The 21,506-nt window shown below is 43.3% G+C and overlaps 1 protein-coding gene across 1 annotated transcript in view; it reads left to right on the top strand.

The window, feature by feature from the left end:
* The window catches only part of DCUN1D2 (defective in cullin neddylation 1 domain containing 2), a 596,128-nt gene that overhangs the window by 248,202 nt on the left and 326,420 nt on the right, over nucleotides 1-21,506 (top strand). Inside the window, 1 exon segment of the mRNA XM_044071217.1 lies at nucleotides 2,932-2,964. Coding sequence (XP_043927152.1) covers nucleotides 2,932-2,964 — 33 coding nt within the window.

Here is a 21,506-nt window from a genome sequence, read left to right as displayed (position 1 = left end):
CTTGACCACCCATTGCTATGCAGTTCTCCAAGTTCTGTAGACGTTCTTGTCTGTTGTTAAGCCCCTGGACCCTAAGCTGTCACTTGCAGCAGTAATTAATATGGTGGAAAACTGTATAGAGATTGTAGGATGTGAGGTGAAGAAGAATTGAGCTACCTATAGCATCATATGCGTGCTTGAGAGAGATTTTGTTTAAATACCTTAGTAAACTGAATAAAAGGTATTGGTGGATGTGCATGTGAGCATCACTGAGGGAATCGTCCAACCTATCCGGGAAGATGCATTCCTCATTTAGCCCTGCCTTGCCTCATCCACTGCTAATGCCTCGTTACTTTTATCTCCAGTCTTCATCAGATACAGTGGCATGGGTATGTCTCAGCATGTTCTCATACCCTCCGATCTGAGAGAGGTGGGAAGGCATGCATCTCATGCCTTTTCCCAACATTACTTTTGCTGTGCCTGGGCCACTAATCAAGCTTGAATTTTCAGAGTCTCAGAAATGGCTTTATTCTTGTATGACATGGAGTTATTTCTAACATAGACAAAGTAGTCTCCACCTCCCCATACCTTCCCCTGCAGGATGACCTCCCGCATTTGAGAAACCCTCTAGCTGTGGAAGTAATCTGTGGAATTATCCCTGCCTCTACTTACACGATGTTCCGGAAATTGCAAGTTTGTGAACTGAAATGAATGTCACCTCACTTACAGAATTTCATTTGCTTCAAAATATGATGACTTTGTGGTTGGAAAATGTGGGGTTGGTAGCAGAACTTATTTTAATTTTGCCATTCAGAAATGAGTGAGCCAGCTGTCACCAAGCACATGATCATTGAATGTCAAATCCTTAGCTTAGTGTCATGCACATGCCTGCTCAAGATCCTAGATGTATTGCCCCAAAGCTAACTGGTGGTACATTTAGTGGATCAATTGACTTCAGGTCTCATTTTGCTTCCCTTGTTGTCTGTGGAGTTCTTACTTTATAAAGTAGAAGTGCTGACATCTCTCTCTCTCTGCTAGCCATCTGCTGTACCCTCAAGAACTGCTGTTCGTTAGTTATAGACATCCCAGATTCACGCTGATTATGGTATTCTGAAAATCCTCCTTGCATATGCTTTCCTGTTCACTAGTAGAGGTATTTGGATCATGTGTTTCTGTAGCTAGTCTCCATAGCGTTCTGGAATTTCTGATGCTGGCTGTACCCTGCAGTAATCTGGCCTTGAATCCATTAGCAGGTGGCATTGTGTTCGCCAGCCACAACTTGACTTCATTACATGTGACCGTTTCAGAATTGCAGGCTTCAGGCTCAGTGTTTCTGCTTCTGATGTCACCCCTATTCAGTATTCTGTATCTAATGCCAGTCTTTGCCTGGGGTTCGTTAACTAGGTCCAGCACTGGCTGCCATTATATGCCAAAAGTTAATGTCCCTTGAGTACTCAATACTTTGGACACTCCCTGATTTGACTTTTCAGGTGCAGTAATTACAGAGGATTTCAATTCAAGGAATTAGTTTACAACATTCCCAGCCATGTTAAGTTACCATGCCACTTGGTTGATTCTGTCACCAACCTACTCACTGTTATCTCCACCACCGTTGTCATCTAAGATGTTTCCTTTTAATTCTTTGATTGACATGAGTGCATCCCTAAGATTCTGTGGCTTTGAAATGCTTGGCATCGCCTGAAGAGTAAACTTCTACCCTCCTCCCATTTTAAAAATGTGGGATCAGAGTTGTAGAATAACCACTTCCCCCTGTTTAGAATTGGGAGAAAAGTGTGACTTCGATCTGATGAAACAGCAAATAAACTTGCATAATCAAGACGTCTAAGACTACTGAACAAAAAGAGTTGACCAGTAAATTACAGAAGTGCTTTTGCAAAGGAACCCCCTTCCTTAAGCACGTAAGGTTTACAGTTGCACAACAATAGACAAAGGGCAAATACTCTGAATAGAGTAGAGCATTCCTTAGCAGCTCTACTTTATACTGCCACCAGTAAAAGGAACCTTTAGCTTCAATGCATTTCATATAAGTACCACTGGAAAAGAAGTATATTCTTCCACAAAGAAAGTTAGAAATAGTGTGACCAGTCTGTTTACATAGTAGAAATACTGAAGTCAGGAAGCCAAAAAACACCAACTCTGGTAATATTGCCCAGCTGTAAATGTTTCTTTATTATGGGATCTGACAAAGTAATGAGCTTCCATTTGAGTCCATTTTGATGGATCTTTCCTTCTCTGAAGATTAAAAAAAGACCTGTTTTTCCTTCTGTCTTCCTCCAAAGGGATTCTGCATTCAGTGAGCTGTTATGACTTGCGAGGAAGAGGAGTGCATTATAGCTTTCTTAGATGTGTTTTGCACAACAAAGGTTGTAGGAGTCATAACATGCTCGTAGTAGTCTGCTTTGGTGCATTAGTCCCAGGCCTGCAATTATGTAGACCCCCCCCCCCCATATGTACCTGCACACTTTTTTTGTAAATTTTTCATTTAATTTGAATTTTTTTTTTAAACAAGAAACATCTATATTGAATTATCACTTATTACACAGGCAATCGCATTTGTATAAATAAAAACAAAACATATTGACATATTTTCAGTTGCATAATAAGCTAAAATGCCATGCTTTCATAAGGGTTGTTAACATCCTGGCAACCTCCTTGTTTGTGGGCAGAGGAGGTAACAATCAAAAAGTAAAGCTAAAAAGCCTACGGTTACCTGTAAGGGCCGTGGGAGCCAGTCACGTCTTGAATTAGAAGTATCATTGCAGGACCCTTTTCTTTTGTGCAATTCTAGTTACCAGTGCCACATTAGCTTCCATGGTGTAGCAAAGGTATTCTTCTTGTCCAGCTACCAGGGAGCAAAGTTACTTGCTAGAGAATTTTCCAGTAGGTTAGGTTTGGTCAAAGAAAGAAAGGGGTGTGCCTTCTGGAATTTAGGACTGCCCCTCATCATTAACCCTTAAGGCGCTGGTATAATGCCCAAAATATTAAAATATCATAAAATCATGTTTTGTTTTCTTAAACTTATCAAACCTAGTAGAATGGATCATTATTGTTACAGTACGCTCCTCAGCCCCTCCCATAATTGAGGCACACCCAGGGGGGCGTAGTTAAGATAACTGCCCACCTTGTATTGTTCATAAGTTACTGCTCAGTTGAACACTGTTTCAGAAAGTGATGTGCACTGAATAAAGGACTGATCTGGAATGAATAATCTCCAGGCATTTCTTTCTTTCTTTAACCATACCTAGGCTGCTGAAAAATTCTCTAGCAAGTAACTTTGCTCCCTAGAGTTTGGACAAGAAGAATACCTTTGCTTCTCCATGGAAGTTAATGTAGGACCAATAACTAGAACTGCACAAAAGGAAAACGTTCCACAGTAATGCATCTAATCCGAGATGTGACTAGCTCCCATGACCCTTACAGGTAACCGTAGGATTAATATTTTCAGTTGCAAACATTATACATTGCATATTGTCTTCTACGCAGTCATTGTCCATCAAACATTACATGGCTATTTCAATTCCTACTTACCCTTAAAACCTTATTCCTCCTCCAGAAAATTATTTGGAATGTATTGCTCCCACAATTCCCACTTTTTTTCTGTGTAATTTGCTGTTGTCCTTTTCTGAAGATCCCACTTCCAATTTTTTTGATCTCTGTTACTATATTCACTACTTCTAGTCTGTTTGGTTTAGACTTTGATTTCCATTTTTTAGTGTTCTGTATCACACCTCAAAAAATCATTTCCTTAGTTACACCAGTTTGCTCACCCATTCTTTCTGACAGAGTAGTCTGCAGGGAATTTTTAAAGTTTGCCAAGTTATTACACTCCCAAAAATATGTTCCCAATTCTTTTTTCTCCATCACACCTCCTATATTTGCAGTCTACCAGAGGAAAAATTATTTCCAGTCTTCTTGAGGTATAAAAATACCTATGCAAACACTTCCAAAGATTCCAAGTCTTCTAGACTTTTTCACATTTGGGAGCCTTACATATATCCTCCCATTATTTCTTTGTGAATTGCTCATACAATCTCTCTTCCCAGTCCTCTCTAACTTCTGATTGCTTCCTGTAGTTACCATGCAATGTTTTATATGCCCTACTAATTATCCCATTTTAAACAGCAGCTTCTGTTCTAGATTGTACCAAAAGCTCTACCAGAACTGGTCTTTCACTATTCCTTTCACTTTGTGTATACTCTGAGTCCTTGACAGGGAAGGCAATCTCTAGCCTGCACTTCAAATGCATTCTTGGCCTCCTCCCATTCTATTACCTCTTCCTCTGTAATTATATCCACAACATTGAAATATCATTTTCTGATTTTATCAGATACAAAGTACCATCTGCAAATAAAACAAACTTTGTGTATTATTACTATAACAAGAATATCTTTGAATTCCTGAGTCCCTTATTTTCTTTGCCAATGGTTCAAAATATTATGCAAATAAAGGGAAAAAGAGGACACCCCCGCCTGGTTCCTCTGTTCAAACATAACTTATCCGAGAGGGACCCCCCACACTTTAATTTTCATCTCTAATCTTTTATATAGTCTCCTGATTAACCTTATTGTGTCAGAGAATGCAACTGCTTCCATTGCCCTACTCATAAAATCTGTTTATTTTTATTTATTTATTACATTTGATTACTAGGCAGTGTCCGACCGGGCCAAATGGGCCATTTTCAGCAGAGACCCGGGGAGAAAAGCTCCAACAACTTACAGTTACAAAATACTGAATATAGTACAATTAAGATAAAGCAGCAGTACAAGCAAGGCCAAACAGAATTTTAAATTGTCCTACAACTAAACAGAGATAAAATATATACATGAATATATACACAGGATAAAATCAAGATATAACAGAATTTAAAAGTATAAATCATATAGAGTCAGAAAAGATTTTTGTTTTGTGTATAAAATAAGTCGGGATTGCAGATATAGCAATAGGCTGAGAGAGAAATGAGTTAGCAAACGGTGAAGGAGGGTAGGGATAACTTAGCCCGAGGGTGTACAGGAGCATAACCAGTGATTTGAGAAATATTCTTTTAGTAGCTGTTTGAAGTTCTGATTGTCAGGTATAGATAGAATATGCTGGGGAAGAGAATTCCAGGATTTGGCTATTGTGTGGCTGTATAAGGCTGTATGAGTTATGAGTTTTGATAACTTTAAGCAGTACTTTATCTTATGACCTGAGTGAACTGAGATTAGTGTAGGGTTGCACAAGGTCTGATGGAGCTGGACAGCAGTCAGGTTTATAGATGAATGAGTGGGCAATCATTAGTTGATTGAGAGATAGCAAGATGTTCTTCATGTTTCACTGTTGCAGTCATCACACTTGGGTTATCCTGCCAGGGGTAGACCTCAGTCGGCCTGAATACTAGAGGCTTGGTATTTCTGCATCAGTTGCTGTCGTTCCAGAACTGACATCAGGTCGTCAGTGGTATAAAATCAGACAGCCGATGCCATTACATCAGTCTTTCTTGCCGAGGAGCCCGAAGCATTTCGCACGAGTGCCGGTTGGCCGCTACCTGAGTTTTCATTTCCAAATTGAAGTTGAAGTCTTCTAAAGCTAAGTAACCCATTGGGGGTCCTTTTTTCTTACTCTAACTGATGTTAGAAAAAGTTAACAAATGTCTCGCCTGTGGAAAACAAATACCACACAGAGACTGCCATTCTTACTGTGTCACCTGTTTAGGCCCAGACCACGACATCGCTCGCTGTCGCTTTTGTGCTTTGTTCAATGCCAGAACTGTACATTGTCGGGTCCTCATTGTAGCCAAATATTTTCGCTCTCAGTTCTCTTATTCTGATATGTCTTTGGTAAGCCATCCGACTACTGATCTTCCGAAAAAACATGAGGATAAGGACAGAAACAGACCGCACAAGTCCAAAACTGCCGATGATGCTTCCGTTAAGCTAGTCGTCAGTTCTCCAGTCCTCAGTGAGGCACTTTCTCAACCCCTGAAGCCCGCTTCTGTGGATTCACAGGCTGCTACAGAGTCCCGTTCAGAGTCCGGTATGCCGCGAGACTCTTCTTCGACTAATCCTGCGGATGTCTCTACCTTGGATGAGTCCAGAGCCGCTGAGCAGGCACCGGTTTCTGAGGAAGTTATTTGCACTACTGATACTCGACACAAACTGACAACTTCTTTCACATCTTCAGTTCTTTCTAAAACTGCCAAGTTTCTAAGGCCCAGGGTATAAACTACCCCTAAAAAAACGACGACCCAAGTTCACACACCTGCTTCCATGGCTCAATCTCAAATGCTTAAAATGGAGGAAGACCTTATTATGCTTATTAGGGGAAGCCAGGCTACCCCTTCCAAAAGAAAAATAGAAGTAGTTTTATTTGAACAGGAGTCCTTCGATGACTCTGAGGTTTGTGAATCTGAAGATATGCAACCCCTCTCTGCTTATGAGGATTCTGATGCAGAGGAATCCATTCCTTCTGCCTCTCCTCCCGAGGATTTTTCATTTGGTGAAACCCTAGATACTTTAAGGGAGCATTTCCAATGGGAATGTTAGGACTATCCTCGGTCAAAAAATAGACTCGGGGAGTTCTTAGATTTACCACAGCACAGACCTTTAGCCATTCCCCTGTCCTGGATGTTGTGGATGATGTTTTTATGGAATCCAATTTGACTCCTGACACCCTTTCTCCTGCTCTCAGGAAACCTGACAGGTACTACAGAGTCCCTGACTCTCTCAAATTCCTTTTCAAAAATCCTACTGCTGACTCAGAGGTCATCTCCCAAGGACCTAAAGGAATTCCCACCCCCTCAGAGAGGGATTCCCTAGCTTTAGACAGATGGGGTAAAAAAGTATACACCTCTGCAACTCTTGCTATTAGAGCACTAAATTGTCAGTCCCACATGCTGAAATATCCGTAGCATACCATGGAACTCCTCAAACAAAAAAATATCTTCATTTCCTGCTTGTGCAGAAAGTAATGAATTACAAGAGCTTATGCATTTTGCAAGACAAGTTACTAAGCACACCTTGTAATGTGGCTTTGATGCCCTAGAAGCATCTTGCAGGGCAGCAGTCACTGGTTCTGTCCTTTTAGAAGGCATGCTTGGCTTAAGGAACAGACCTTGCCAGACCATGTCAAATCAAAATTATTGGATGCACCATTGAACAAAGACAATTTGTTTAGCACCAAGGCAGAAGAGGTCTTAAAGATGGAAGAAAAAGCTAAAATGTTCATCGTGTTACACTGCTGCAGTCATTACACTTGGGTTATCCTGCCGTCAGGCGGTCCCACAGTCGGCCAGAGTTCCAAAGTCTTGGTCCGGCGTTGGTTGCTGTCGCTTCTTCCCTGACGTCAGTGCGCCAGGGGTATATAAGATGCATCCGATGCCATTTTCTTCAGTCTTTCTTGCCGCGCGGTGCCCGAAGCAGAAGCAGTTCGCAAGTGCCGGTCGGCCGACTCCTGAGATTTTCGAAGTCGAATTTCAGATCCGAAATCTTCAATAAAGCTAAGTTCCCCACTGGGAAAACTTTTGTCTTGCCTCAGTCCGATGTCAGAAAAAGGTAATTGTATTTCTTGTGGGAAGCAAATACCTCATAAGCACTTCCACTCTTACTGTATTCTATGCCTAGGCCCTGATCACAACGTCACTAGTCGGTTTTGTGCTAGATTTAACAAACGCACTATAAAAAGACGTTTTGATTTTGCTTTGCACTACTTTGGCCGAAGGTTCAATTATGCTATGCCATCGGATCAACCGACGACCGCAATTTCGAAAAAAAGCAAAGACAAGGATAAAGACAGGCATCCGAGGTCCAAAACCTCTTCTAGGCCAGTCGCCGGTTCTCAGTGAGGCGCTTTCGCAGCCCCTGACACCCGCTACCTCAGATCCACAGGCCGCCTCCGACTCCCGCATGGAGACAACTAGGCCTCTGGAAACTCAAAGTATTAGGCCTACGGAAACTAATCCCTCAGATGGGTCCGGAGCCGCTGTGCAGGCATTGGCTTCTGAGGGTATTTTCAGACCTTCACAACTTACCATTAAAGCAACAGCCAAGACAAATATACCATTAAAGACAAAGAAGCAAGTACAGCATTCTCCTGGACAGTCCTCCATGCCTAAGAAACAGATGCTTAAAATGGCCGAAGACCTCATTACTGTAATCAGGGGTTCCCATCCCTCTCCTGAGAAAAGGCCTAGGCAGGATATAGACTATGATTCCTCTGATCAGGTTTCCATTTCCTCTGATTCCACTTCAGACCAGGGATACTCTCTACCCCCCTATGAGGACTCTGATGCTGAAGAATCTATCCCATCAGCCTCTCCTCCTGAGGATTATTCTTTTGGGGAAACTTTACATACCATGAGGGAGCATTTCCATTGGGAAGTCAGGATTATTCAGAATCCAAGAAAAGGCTCAGAGATTTCCTTTTATTGCCTCAGCACAGGCCCCTGGCTATTCTACCTGTGCTAGATATTGTGGATGATGTGTTCTCTGAATCCAGCTTATCTCCTGATTCTTTGCCCCCTGCACTAGCCAAGCCAAATAGGTATTATAGAGTCCTCGACTCTCACAAGTTTCTTTATAAAAACCCTTCTGCTGACCCAGAAACTATTTCCCAGGGTCCAAAAGGGGTTAAGGCTTCCATTGCAAAAAATCCAGTACCCGCTGACAGAGATTTCAGAGCTTTGGATAGATGGGGGAAGAAAGTTTACACTTCTGCAACTTTAGCAGTAAGGGCTTTAAATTGCCATTTTCACATGCTTAAGTACCAACAATATTTAATGGCTCAGTTAAAACAGAAAATGCTTGCAAGCTCAGAAGCTCCTGACTGTAAAGAAATGCAGTATTTATTGCATGCAGTTGAACAGGTGGGAAAACATACTCTGCAATGTGGTTTTGATTCTTTAGAGGCCTCTTGTAGAGCCGCAGTTACAGGTTCTGTGATTTGAAGACATGCTTGGTTAAAAGAACAGAGTTTACCTGACCATGTTAAGGCAAAATTATTGGATGCTCCTTTACAGCGTGATACCTTGTTTGGTGTTAAGGCAGAAGAGGTGTTAAAGAAAATGGAGGATAAAGCTAAATCTATGCAAACCGTCAAGGATTTCTTACAGGTACAGCCACCTCGATTTAGCAGAAATTGGCCAACAAAGAATTGGTCCTTTCCAGTGTCAGACCACAGAGAGGCAGATACAGACGCCCTAGAGGCAGATCTCAATCCCAAGGCTCTAACAGACAACGACAGTGAGGCACCTCAATCCCAAAAAGAGGTGAGGACAAGTCTCGACCTTACAGGAAACAATCCCAATGACTTCCCCCTTCATACGCCAAGCACTTCCCTTTTGTCAGTCCCCTTAGGGGGAAAACTAGCACTTTTTTCTCAAAACTGGCAAACAATCACCCAAGACAAATGGGTTCTGAATGTTGTGTCTCAAGGTTACAGGTTCCCCTTTCATACTTTACCAAGGCTAAAAGGAATGCCAGACCTGCCACAAAATCAATGGGCAGAGGCACAAAAACAAATTTCAGCCCTCATGACATGAGAGCTATTCAAAAAGTACCATAACAGGAACAAGGACAAGGTTTTTACTCAAGACTCTTCCTGGTCCCCAGAAAGGGCAAGGCCTAGAGGCCCATACTAGACCTTTCAATTCTAAATACTAACCTGGATATTCCGACATTCAAAATGTTGACATTACAGCAGCTTCTGCCCATGCTGGGCAAAAAGGCTTGGCTTGTTACTCTGGACCTCAGAGGCATACCTGCATGTCCCTATCAGACAAAATTGCAATAGATACCTCAGATTCAAAGCTAGTACAATGCACTACCAATTCTCTGCACTGCCCTTTGGCTTATCTACTGCGCCCAGGGTCTTTACAAAGTGCTTGGCACCAGTAATTGCATTTTGCAGACAAATATACCCATACCTGGACGACTGCCTCATTCAAGCAGAGACAAAGGACATTCTTCTACAGCATCTGGCGTTTGTAAAAAAGGTTGCTAATTTCTCTAGGGTACACAGTAAACGAAAAGAAGTCAAAACTAGTGCCCTCACAACAGATTACCTTCCTGTGTGCCAGCTTAAATACAGCAGCCCAGATGGCTTATCTCATGCCAGACAAACAAGTTCAACTAACTCAATATTTTCAATTAATTGCAAAAAAGTCCCATCTCCCTGCAAGAAAAATTCTGCAGGCCCTGGGATTCATGGCAGCCTGCATACTACTAATACCGTATGCCAGACTGCATATGAGGAAATTACAATGGTACCTAAAAAGTGTTTGGACTCAACACTCTCACAGTTTAGAAGCAGTAATACCAATGATTCCCTGCCTACAACAGGAGTTTCGATTGTATGCCCAGGCATGTCACCTAAACAAGGGTCAGCCTTTTACCCTACCCACAGCCAGGCAGACTCTTAACAACAGATGCTTCGGATTACGACTGGGGAGCACACATGGCGGGAAAATGCATTCAGGGCAAGTGGACCACAGACCAAATGCACCTTCACATCAATCAAAAAGAGATATGTTGGCTGTTCAAAATGCCCTAACAGCTTTCAAGGACCTTCTGCATCCAGGACAATTATTATTAAAGACAGACAACACCACAGTAATGTGGTACATAAACAAGCAAGGGGGCACTCATTCTTATCCCCTATGCAGGCAAGCCATGAACTTGTGGAACACAGCTCTAATGTATCAAGTTCATCTGCAAGCACAATTCCTGCCAGGAAAGAAAAATACTCTGGCAGACGATCTAAGCAGAAATATCATGGACCCTCACGAATGGAAATTGAATTCACAAATCTTCAGCATGGTAAAGCAAAAATGGGGATGCCCAGACAGACATCTTTTTGCCTCCCCACTGAATTGCCAACTACAAAAATTCTGCACAAGGACTTAACACACACAAGCATGGAAAGTGGATGCTCTCTCGTTCAGCTGGAAAAGCCTAAAAGTTTATGCCTTCCCACCACTGCCTCTCCTTTCAAAGGTACTCCTAAAAGCCAGACAAGAAAAACCACAGATGATCTTGATTGCTTCAGAATGGTCACGCCAGCACTGGTACCCAATCTTAAAGAACCTAGCACAAGGCTCACCATGGATTTTGCCTCAAATTCCACACCACCTGATTCAACAAAACAATCAGATCCTGCACGGACAGCTCAAAACCCTAAACCTGGCTGCATGGCAGATTCATTAGTCAAACAGGCAACACCTCTCTCTAAAGCTGTTATGGGTGTCATTTTGGAGGCCAGGAGGCCTAGCACCAAGAAAGCTTACTCAGAAAAATGGAAGAGATTCTGCGCCTGGAACCAGGCTCAAAACCTTGACCCACTTGTCCCAAACATTCCTCAGATTTTGCAATACTTAACTGAGATGCTTGACAAAGGCCTATCCTTCTCATCAATTAAGATTCACGCCTCTGCCATCTCAGAACATTACAACACGGATCCTCCTTTATTCTCTCATCCCTTGCTAAAGCAGTACCTCAGAGGGGCTAAAAACATAAGACTGCCCCGGAGAGCACCAACACCAACTTGAGACCTCTATTTCATTTTGGAAAAACTAACCCTGCCACCTTTTGAGCCAGGCAATACAGCTGATCTAAAATTTTTATCATGGAAAACCGCTCTGCTCCTGGCAGTAACTTCAGCACGAAGTCTCAGAGCTACAGGAAATTAATGGCAGTGGAACCTTTTATAATTTTTCATCAGGAAAGGGTTTCTTTAAGGACAAACCCTACCTTTATGTCAAAGGTGGTATCTAGTGTGGCTCTTAACCAAACCATCCATTTGCCAACTTTTTATCCAAACCCCGGAATAAAGGGGAGAAACTTCTGCACTCTTTGGACATACACAGGCAGCAACACTTCTACTTGGACAAAACAAAAGCTTTCAGGAAAACTGAGCAACTGTTTGTAGCATATGCTACAGGATCACAGGGCAAGGCTATCTCAAAGCAGACTATATCCAAATGGATAGGACACTGTATTCATTACTGCTACACACAACATGGAAAATCAGTCCCTAATAACATTAGGCCACATTCAACCAGGGCAACAGCCACTTCAACAGCCTTTCTCAGAGGAGTACCTACCAAGGAAATTTTGGAGGTTGCAACTTAGAGTTCAGTGCACACCTTTACCAAACATTACCACTTGCCTCTTTACTCTAAATCCAAAGCAGGATTTGCCACTGCAGTTCTGCAGGGCCTCATAGCCAATCCTAACTCTTTATATACCAGCCACCCAACCTTAGCTTTGGGATTCTACCCAAGTGTAATGACTGCAGCAGTGTAACACGATGAACATAGTACAGTTTTGTACCTACCATAAATGTAGATGTTCAAGTGTTCACACTGCTGCAGTCCAGGTTACCCTCCCTCCATCCCCTCTGAACTAGCTGGACTTCTCTATACCTTTCTATCCTATACAACCTTTGTGGTGTATTTGCTTGTAACTGAAGGTATTGTTTTTTATTTTATATGTATATTTTTTATTAGCAATATGTATTTCCTACCTACTTGGGGGCACCTGACATCTGGGGCAAGAAAAACTGAAGAAAATGGCGTCGGATGCATCTTGTATACCTCTGGCGCACTGACGTCAGGGAAGAAGTGACAGCAACCGACGCCGGACCAAGACTTTGGAACTCTGGCCGACTGCGGGACCGCCTGATGGCAGGATAACCAGAGTGTAATGACTGCAGCAGTGTGAACACTCGAACATCTACATTTATGGTAGGTACAAAACTGTACTTTATGCAGACAGACTTTTTTTTAGGGGTCCAGACTCCGAGGTTCAGTAGGCATTGCCCCTCCAAGCACTGATCCTTTATGGCACCCTCCAGGCCACCTCAGCCAAGACCCAAAGGAAGCAGACCCCCCCTCCCTCAGACAGCAGTCCCAGGGAATGCAGAGATCTAAGCAATGGAATTCCTCCTCTTCAAAAACAGGGAGTGCTAAGCCACCCCCTTATGGTAAGAACTCACAATGACTTTATACCTTCACTCCTTACCTCTACCCACCTGCTTGTACCCCTAGGAGGAAAACTCACCTGCCATGCAAACAACTAGGCCTGTATTACCAACGAATGATAGGTCCTCAAAGTAGTGTCCCAGGGATACAAATTTTATTTCCACACTCTGCCAACCCCAAAAGGGTTCCCAAATCTTCCTCCAAACAAGTGGGCAGAGGCCAAAAAGCAAGTCCTTTCACTGCTGTCCATGAGGGCAATACAGCATGTTCCTGCAGACCAGATAGGCCAAGGTTTCTATTCCAGACTCTTCCTGGTTCCCAGAAAAGAGGGCACCTGGTGCCCAGTCCTCGATCTAGCCATTCTAAACACCTTTCTGGTGATACCAAAATTCAGAATGCTCACCCTCCAGCAGCTTCTACCTATGCTCTCTAAGGGTGCTTGGTTAGCCACCCTAGACCTAAGAGGCCTACCTACACATCCCAATCAGGGAATCCTGCAGGAAATATCTATGTTTCAGGGCAGGATCTATGTACTTTCAGTTCTCTGTGCTTCCCTTTGGCTTATCCACTGCTCCCAGAGTTTTCACAAAATGCCTGGCTTCAGCTATTGCTTTTTGCAGACAAAGAAATATTCAAATTTACCCCTACTTAGATGATTGCCTGATTCAGGCAGACAGTCAGGAAAACTCTTACTGCACCTGACCTTTGTAAAGGACCTACTGACCTCCCTGGGATATACTATCAATGAAAAGAAGTCAAAACTAGTCCCCACACAAAAAATTGTATTCCTGGGAGCAAGCCTGGACACAGCATCCAAGATGGCATTCCTTACTCCAGAAAAACAAGCCTACCTGACGGGCTACTTCTCTCAACTAGCCACCAGAACCCAGTTATCCGCAAGGAAACTCCTGCAAGCTCTAGGGTTGATGGCCTCCTGCTTTCTACTCGAACTGCATGTGAGGAAACTACAATGGTACCTAAAAAGCCTTCGGTGTCAACACTCTCAAGACCTGGAAACTATCATACCTGTGATACCCTGTCTAAGGAAAGATTTTCTTTGGTGGGCAGCAGCATGCAACCACAACAAGGGACTTCCCTTCTCACAACCCCACGCCGCCCAGACCCTCACCACAGACGTATCAGACTATGTCTGGGGTGCACACCTGGGCGGCAGGTGCATTCAGGGCAATTGGAGCCCAAATCAAATACATCTGCACATCAACCAAAAAGAGATGCTAGCTGTTCAGCATAGCCTGACAGGTTTCAGGCCCCTACTCTCCCAGGGGCCTTTAGTGATCAAAACAGACAACACCACAGTGATGTGGTATATCAACAAGCATGGAGGGACTCACTCTTATCCTCTCTGTAGGCTCGCCATGACCCTTTGGCACACGGCCTCAGCCATGCAGATACACCTGCTAGCACAATTCCTGCCTGGTTCCCTAAACTCTCTGGCAGACAACTTAAGCAGAAACTTGCTAGACCACACAACCTTCAACCTTGTAACCCAGAAATGGGGCACCCCAAAGGTGGACCTATTTGCCTCCCACTCCAATCATCAGCTCACCAAATTCTACACCAGGGAACCTCACAGCAAGGCCTGAAAAGTGGATGCTCTATCCTTCTGATGGGTAAACCTCTCGATCTATGCATTTCCCCTCTACCACTCATTTCAAGGGTACTGCTCAAAAGTGTCACATAGCTCACAACACCAGTGTTACACCTAGCAACAGCCGATAAGGCAAGACAATGTACATAACACTTTAGTCATAGGTGAATCTGTAGTCAGGCACACTGATGTCCCACTCACAAGGCTGAACAAGGAGTAAATTACAGTGAGGTGCCTGTTGGGTGCCAGGATCTGCCACGTAACTCATGCACTCACGTCACTCCACAACAAGTACAAATATGACTCTGTCATTGTCCATGTTGGAGTGAATGACTTGAGACGTACCTCTCTGGACTACATGAAAAGAGACATGGAAGAGCTCTCGGATCATGTGGCTCAGGCAGGTATGACCCTAGCCCTGAGTAGCATCCTGCCTTCGCCCAGAATGATATCAGAATACAAGGATAAAATGACTGACTTCAACAATTGGCTAAGCTTCTGGTGTCATTCAAAGGGGATCCAGTATCTGTCTGCCTGGGATGACATGATTGACAGACCACGATGCTTTGCCAGAGATGGTCTGCACCTGTCGCCCCTGGGATTCAGGTTACTGGCTAAGGCTGTTGCCACCCCTTTAGTGCCTTTTTTAGGCAAAGTTCAAAGGACAAAACCACCACCAAAACAGGTACAAGCATGCAAAATCTGAAGGTAATGCTACTCAATGCTAGAAGTCTAAACCTCAAAATGCACTCTCTTGAGGCACTCCTAAAAATGGAGAACATCGTTATCTGTGCATTAACTGAGACCTGGTTCAAGGCTCCAGAGAGCACCCCTGCAATTCCAGGCTACATCTCTTGCCACACTTTTCGGCCACCAAACCAGGATCGAAACACTAAAGGTGGAGGAGTGTCCATATTCACCAAGGCTATTCACACCACCAGGTTAGTTGCCCAACACAATGCGTCTGAAATTCTCCAGGTTCAACTAACACTAGGTAAGACTGCAATCCAAATTGTAGTTTGCTACAGATCCCCCACCATGCCCCAAGATTCTCACTACACCTTTCTAAACATACTGGAAAATATTACTATACAACCAAACACCCTAATACTGGGTGATTTCAACTATCCTGCCATTAACTGGGAAAACTGCTTGTGTACCAACAACTTTGCCCAACGTTTCTTGGAATTCATAAATTCCAGTGCCCTGGATCAATTTCTCCATAGTCCCACCAGGGGCTCCAGTATCCTAAACCTGGTCATTACCAACATGGGACATCGATGTTCCACACCTATGGTCACCCCCTCCGTTGGTCAGTTCAGACCATAAGCTAATCACCCTTAACATCCACATCCCACCCCCACCCCCCAGTAAGGAAGCCTCCATAAAAAACTTCTCCAAAGCCAACTTCATGCTACTCAAGTGATTAGTTACAAATTTCATGACACCCATGCAGACGGGAACTGAAAGTTCGACTGCTGAGTCCTACACTATGGCACTGTACGAGCACATCCACTCATGCATGAATCGTGCCATCCCAAATAGAATCAAGATGCTCTCCTCCAAAAAAAAAAAGGAAGCCAATCTGGTGGTCCCCTGCCATAAACAAAAGGAAGAAATTGTTGCAGAAAAGAGGAAAATCCCAAGATACAAAAAACTCCCTTACCAGCCTCAGTAAGAAGCTGAGATCCCTCATAAAATCCTCCAAAGCTAGTTACGAAAATAAAATTGCCAAAGATTCCAAAGACAACCATAAGGAATTCTATAACTATGTCAAGAATGTAAATGGCAACGCTCAAATCTGCTACAACAGAATGGCATTAAACCTACTGATCCCAAGGATATTGCCAATATCCTGGCAGATCAGTTCAGTGCAAACTTCACCCTCCTCTCACCCCCTAAATGGCCCATCTCAATACCGGAAGATTGCAAAATTCCAGTAATAACAGCAACACAAGGTAAAAAAGCACTCTCCAAAGCTAAGAATACAGCCTCCATGGGACCAGATGACATCCTGGGCTGTGTACTACATGAACTAAAAAATGAACTGGCACCTCACCTAAGTGTCATGTTTAATTATACCCTCACCTCGGGCTTTGTGCCCACTGACTGGCGCACAGCTACAGTTATCCCACTCCACAAGGGGGGATCCACCTTGGATCCTGGGAACTACCGCCCCTGCAGTCTGACGAGCCTGATCTGCAAGGCTATGGCACGTATTGTCATGGAACTTATAAACAAAGACATTGGCAATCTTAAAACACTGGACCCCACCCAGTTTGGGTTTGTGAAGGGCCGATCTTGTCTCTTGAACCTGATTGACTTATTCAAATCAGTCTCCAGAGCTGTGGACGCGGGTAAGGCAGTCCACACAGCCTATCTGGACCTTGCCAAGGACTTTGACACCATCCCCCACTCTGGAATCATAGATAAACTTACTAAGCTGGGCATTAATCCGTACGTCACTCAAAGGGTTGCCAACTGGCTTACTGACAGAACCCACACTGTGAAAGTAGCTGACTCCAAATCCAGCTCCAGACAAGTGGAGTACCTCAGGGTTCAGTCCTGGGACCTCCCTTGTTTGGCATGTACTTCTCTGAAGTACAGGCCAACACTAAGGGACTCTGGCTAACAAAGTTTGCAGATAACTGCAAACTGGGAGCCTTTATTGAATCCCCAAATGATGTGGATACTCTACAAAAGGGCATTACAGAAACAGATGCTTGGTGCCAGAGCCATGGGCTCAAGCTCAATGCCAAGAAATGTATAGTTATCTCCTTTGGGAAAAAACATGTACCCATGAATTACCACATAGGTGGCAGTACACTAAACACTGAAAGTGTGATAAGAGACTTGGGGACACAGGTGGACAGTGGTCTCATCTTCAATAACCACATCGCCACAACAGTCAGGAAATTCTTCTATGTAGCGCACCTCATCACTAAGGGCTTTTCATCCAGAAAAAAAGAGGTCATTGTCCCACTGTACTCATCCCTCATTAGACCCATTATAGAATACAATGCCCCATTTGGTATGTACCTCTCAAGACATCTGCAACAACTGGAAATGCCGCAGAAATGCCTCACTAAAAGAATCACAGGACTAAAGCAGATGCCCTATGCTGACTGTCTTAAAAAAACTCCAGCTTTACTGTATTGCATATAGTCTACTCTGAGTCGATCTCTGCTTAACATACAAGGCCATGTCAAACCCAGAGCTGTTGGGCATGCTGCACTTAAAGAAATCCCAATCCCTCAGAGCCACATGCTCCAGGGATCTAAACTTTGTCATCACAATAAACAAAACATGCTGGAGGAATAGGTTCCTGACCCAGAGACTCCCCAGGCTCTGGAATAGACTTCCCATACACGTCAAGCAGAGCGCCTCTTTGGCCCTCTTCAAAAGGAACCTTGATGATTGGATGGGAGAAAGGAAATACACCCCGGGGATCACGTCAGTCACCCTGCTAGACAGGGGTCCAGGGAAGTAAATAGTGTGGGAAGAAATAGCCAGGGAATTGTTATGGCTAGGCTTGTATAGGCCCTAGGGCCGATAGCCTAGTATCAACCTATGAACCTAAATAAGGGAGGAAAAAAACAAGGTAATCTTGATTGCCCCAGACTGGCCACGCCAGCACTGGTATCCACTGCTGTGCAGCCTAACACCCCTGCCACCATGGCACCTACCTCAGATTGTAACACTCCTGACCCAGGAGAATGGACAATTCATGCATCCACAATTGCAGACCCTGAACCTGGCAGCCTGGCTTATTCCCTGACTTCCCATCAAGCTGCCAGCCTAAGCAAACAAGTCCTGGATGTTATACATGAGTCCAGACGCCCCAGCACTAGAAAATCTATGCTGACAAGTGGAAAAGGTTTTGCACCTGGATCCAGGCTAAGGCAGCCAAAACAGCACAGCCCTCCATACCTCTCATCCTGGATTACCTAGCAGACCTACTACACAGGGGTCTATCCTTCTCTTCTATTAAAATTCATGCCTCTGCCATCTCTGCTCATTACAGCACAAAGCCACCTCTCTTCTCACACCCTCTCATCAAACAGTTCCTAAGAGGGGCTAACAACTTAAGGCCACCCAGAAGAGCTCCTGCCCCAGCTTGGGACCTTAACTTTGTGTTGGAAAAGCTCACCCAACCCCCCTTTGAGCCTGCAGTTCAGCAGAGTTAAAATTCCTCTCTTGGAAAACAGCCTTGCTTCTGGACATCACTTCAGCTAGAAGAGTTTCAGAGCTACAAGCACTCATGGCTGTAGAGCCCTTCATCATTTTACCAAAATGCTGATGGAGTGAGTGAATTCTCGTTACCTAAACCACAAAAAATATTCACTCTCTAGATGTGCACAAACAGTTCCAAATTCTATCTGGATAGAACTAAATCTTTAGAAAAACTGACCAAGTGCTAGTCAGCAGCAGGTGGGCAGGGCAAGGCCAAAGAAAACAATCTCCAAATGGATAGCACAATGATCATTTTCAAATACAAACCACCCCAAGCATGGGAAACCAATGGGGGTCAGGGGCCCCACACCAGCAACCAACACCTCCTCCAGGCTTTTTCAGAGGGGGTCCACCAGGGACATCCTGGAGGCTACAACATGGACTTCTGTTCAACCCTTCACCAAGCATTACCACTGCGCTATCTTCTCCAAATCATTGGCACAGGCCAGGGCTTTGCACTCTTTCAGGGGCATCCACTGCAGCCCCAGTCTTCCTTGACTGCTCCCACCTTTTCTTCGGTTTGGGAATCAACCCACATGGTTGATTGTGAACACAGAACAACACAAAGAACATGGCATGTAGGTGTTGTGTACAAATGTATAAATGTATGTGTAGCTCATATAAAGAAGTATAAGTTTAACATTTTTATTTTTTTTTAGGCTATTGTCAGGAGTATCAAACTATCAAACAGGGTCAGGACAGACACTTATTTACAAAGATGTTTTATAGGTTAGGTAAGGGTATGAGAGCATATTTTCAATAGAAGAACACAGTAGTAGTCCACTTTTAGGAATGTAGAGTAAGAGATGGATGTGCAACTTGCAGGAGATTTTGTATATAACTAGTTTGGATTGGTGTAAGAGAGAAAAGCTAATTGTAGACGTTGGTAAGGGATGGTATGGAAAGAGGGGAATTTCATTATTTAGTAATGAGGTAATTGAAGTGATAAAGTGGGTGTTGAATTGAGTGTCTATGCAGCTGGTACAGCTTCTATTTTTGTCCTGCTTAATTTGTTTTTTGGCTTGATTTCTAAGTTGTTGTTTAAATAAAATCCTAGCTTACTCTGTTTAATGCTTTCTCTGCCTCAAGACCCATCAGCAATAGTTATTTTTCTTACATTCTGCTTCCCTCTGGATCATTATTGTTGTCTTAATGTTGTCAGATGTATGCTGCCCTCCACAAAACCACGTTGATCCAGATCTGTCAGTGTTGGCATCACCTTTGAATTATAACCACAAATTTAAACTCTTTAGAATCTTTGTTTAGAATCGAAATGGGCCTACATGAATCTGGATCTGATGGGTCTTTACCATCTTTAGGCACTGCAGCTACCACAGCTTTTTTCCTCCCTTTTTAAAATGCCATTAAACAAAACCTTCCAGATCGTTATCACTTTCTTCCTAACTGGCTTTCAAACTTCCACAAGAATGCTGTGTATTCCTGGAGACTTATGTAGATTGGTTATTACATGGCGATTTTGATCTCCTCTCAACCTACCCTGTTAGTAATTGAGCCTCATCTACCTCTAACCTTGGCATATTTAATTCTTCCATAAACATTTTTATTTGTACTTTTTCATGATTTCTGCATTTCTCTGCTTTTGAAATGTTTAGTTATTTATATGAAAATCTGTATAAATATCTGCAGGTTATTGTTATAGGCTCCCTAATCTTGGCAACAACTCTTTCCACTTTCTGTTGCCTGAGCCATTGTACTAAGAGCTTGTGTGCTCTGGAGTTATTAAAAAAAAAAAAACAGTTGCTTAATGTCAGTCTTTCTAAACCCATGCTTATTATCGATGTAGTGCCTTATTTTCTCTTTAGCACTCTGCAGTTGCGCCTCTTCCTCTTCTTTGAGATTCCCCGTATTCTGAAATACTTTAATATGTCAATCCCTCTAAATAATTCTTATTTCTTAACCATATCTCTTTTAAAACTCTGCTTTTATTTTACCCCACTGCCTAGCTATATTTTCTGAAGACATTTCTGTCTTCCGTAGTAACTTCCAAATAATTTCCACTAACCATTCCTTAAATTCCTCCCTGTTTTTAGTTTGGTTATTATTGGTGCGTGATCTGAAATAGTTATTGGATGCAAATCAGATCTGGCTGTTTTTTCTAAGTTTATGTTTTTATAGTGGGAGAGATTAAATTAAACAGTTACTTGGTGTGCAGGCATCTTGGAAGTTGTACCTGTATACGTTCGTACTTTTGTCTTGGAAGGTGGCGTCTCTCCTCTCAACTACCTTTGACAGAAAACCTCAGACTGGTGGATACCACAGTCCTGACTGAAGCATACCAGCAGATTTACAGTTCCTCCAGGTTGAGGTATTCTGTCTCCTAGACAAAGAGATAAAGGATTTAGATCAGTTGGTGAAGTAATTGACATCCTTCATACTGGTTGTGTGGAAAATGAACAGGTTACATGTATGATTTTCTTTTAGTGATATGTCTTGTACAAAAAAGCTAAAGTGCTTGACCTGCTTCCTGATTATTAAAAGGCACTTTAAAAATACAGGTTACTACATCTTTGATGGCGTGTTGTCACTTTGTCATTCATATCTGTGCAAATGCAGCAAGCAGGGCAGAATGTACGGGGTGGTTATACACTGTTACGCTTTCTCATGAATGCCAAGGTATTGCCCATTTCTCCCCAGGACTGTCCATTAGCTCCGCCACCAGTGCTTAATCAGCTCATTTTGTTCCACAAAGGC

This window comes from Protopterus annectens, chromosome 5.part0, assembly GCF_019279795.1.
Source record: "Protopterus annectens isolate FY-2018-M chromosome 5.part0, PAN1.0, whole genome shotgun sequence".
Lineage (NCBI taxonomy): Eukaryota > Metazoa > Chordata > Ceratodontiformes > Protopteridae > Protopterus > Protopterus annectens.
This window is presented reverse-complemented; position numbering and strand designations above follow the sequence as displayed.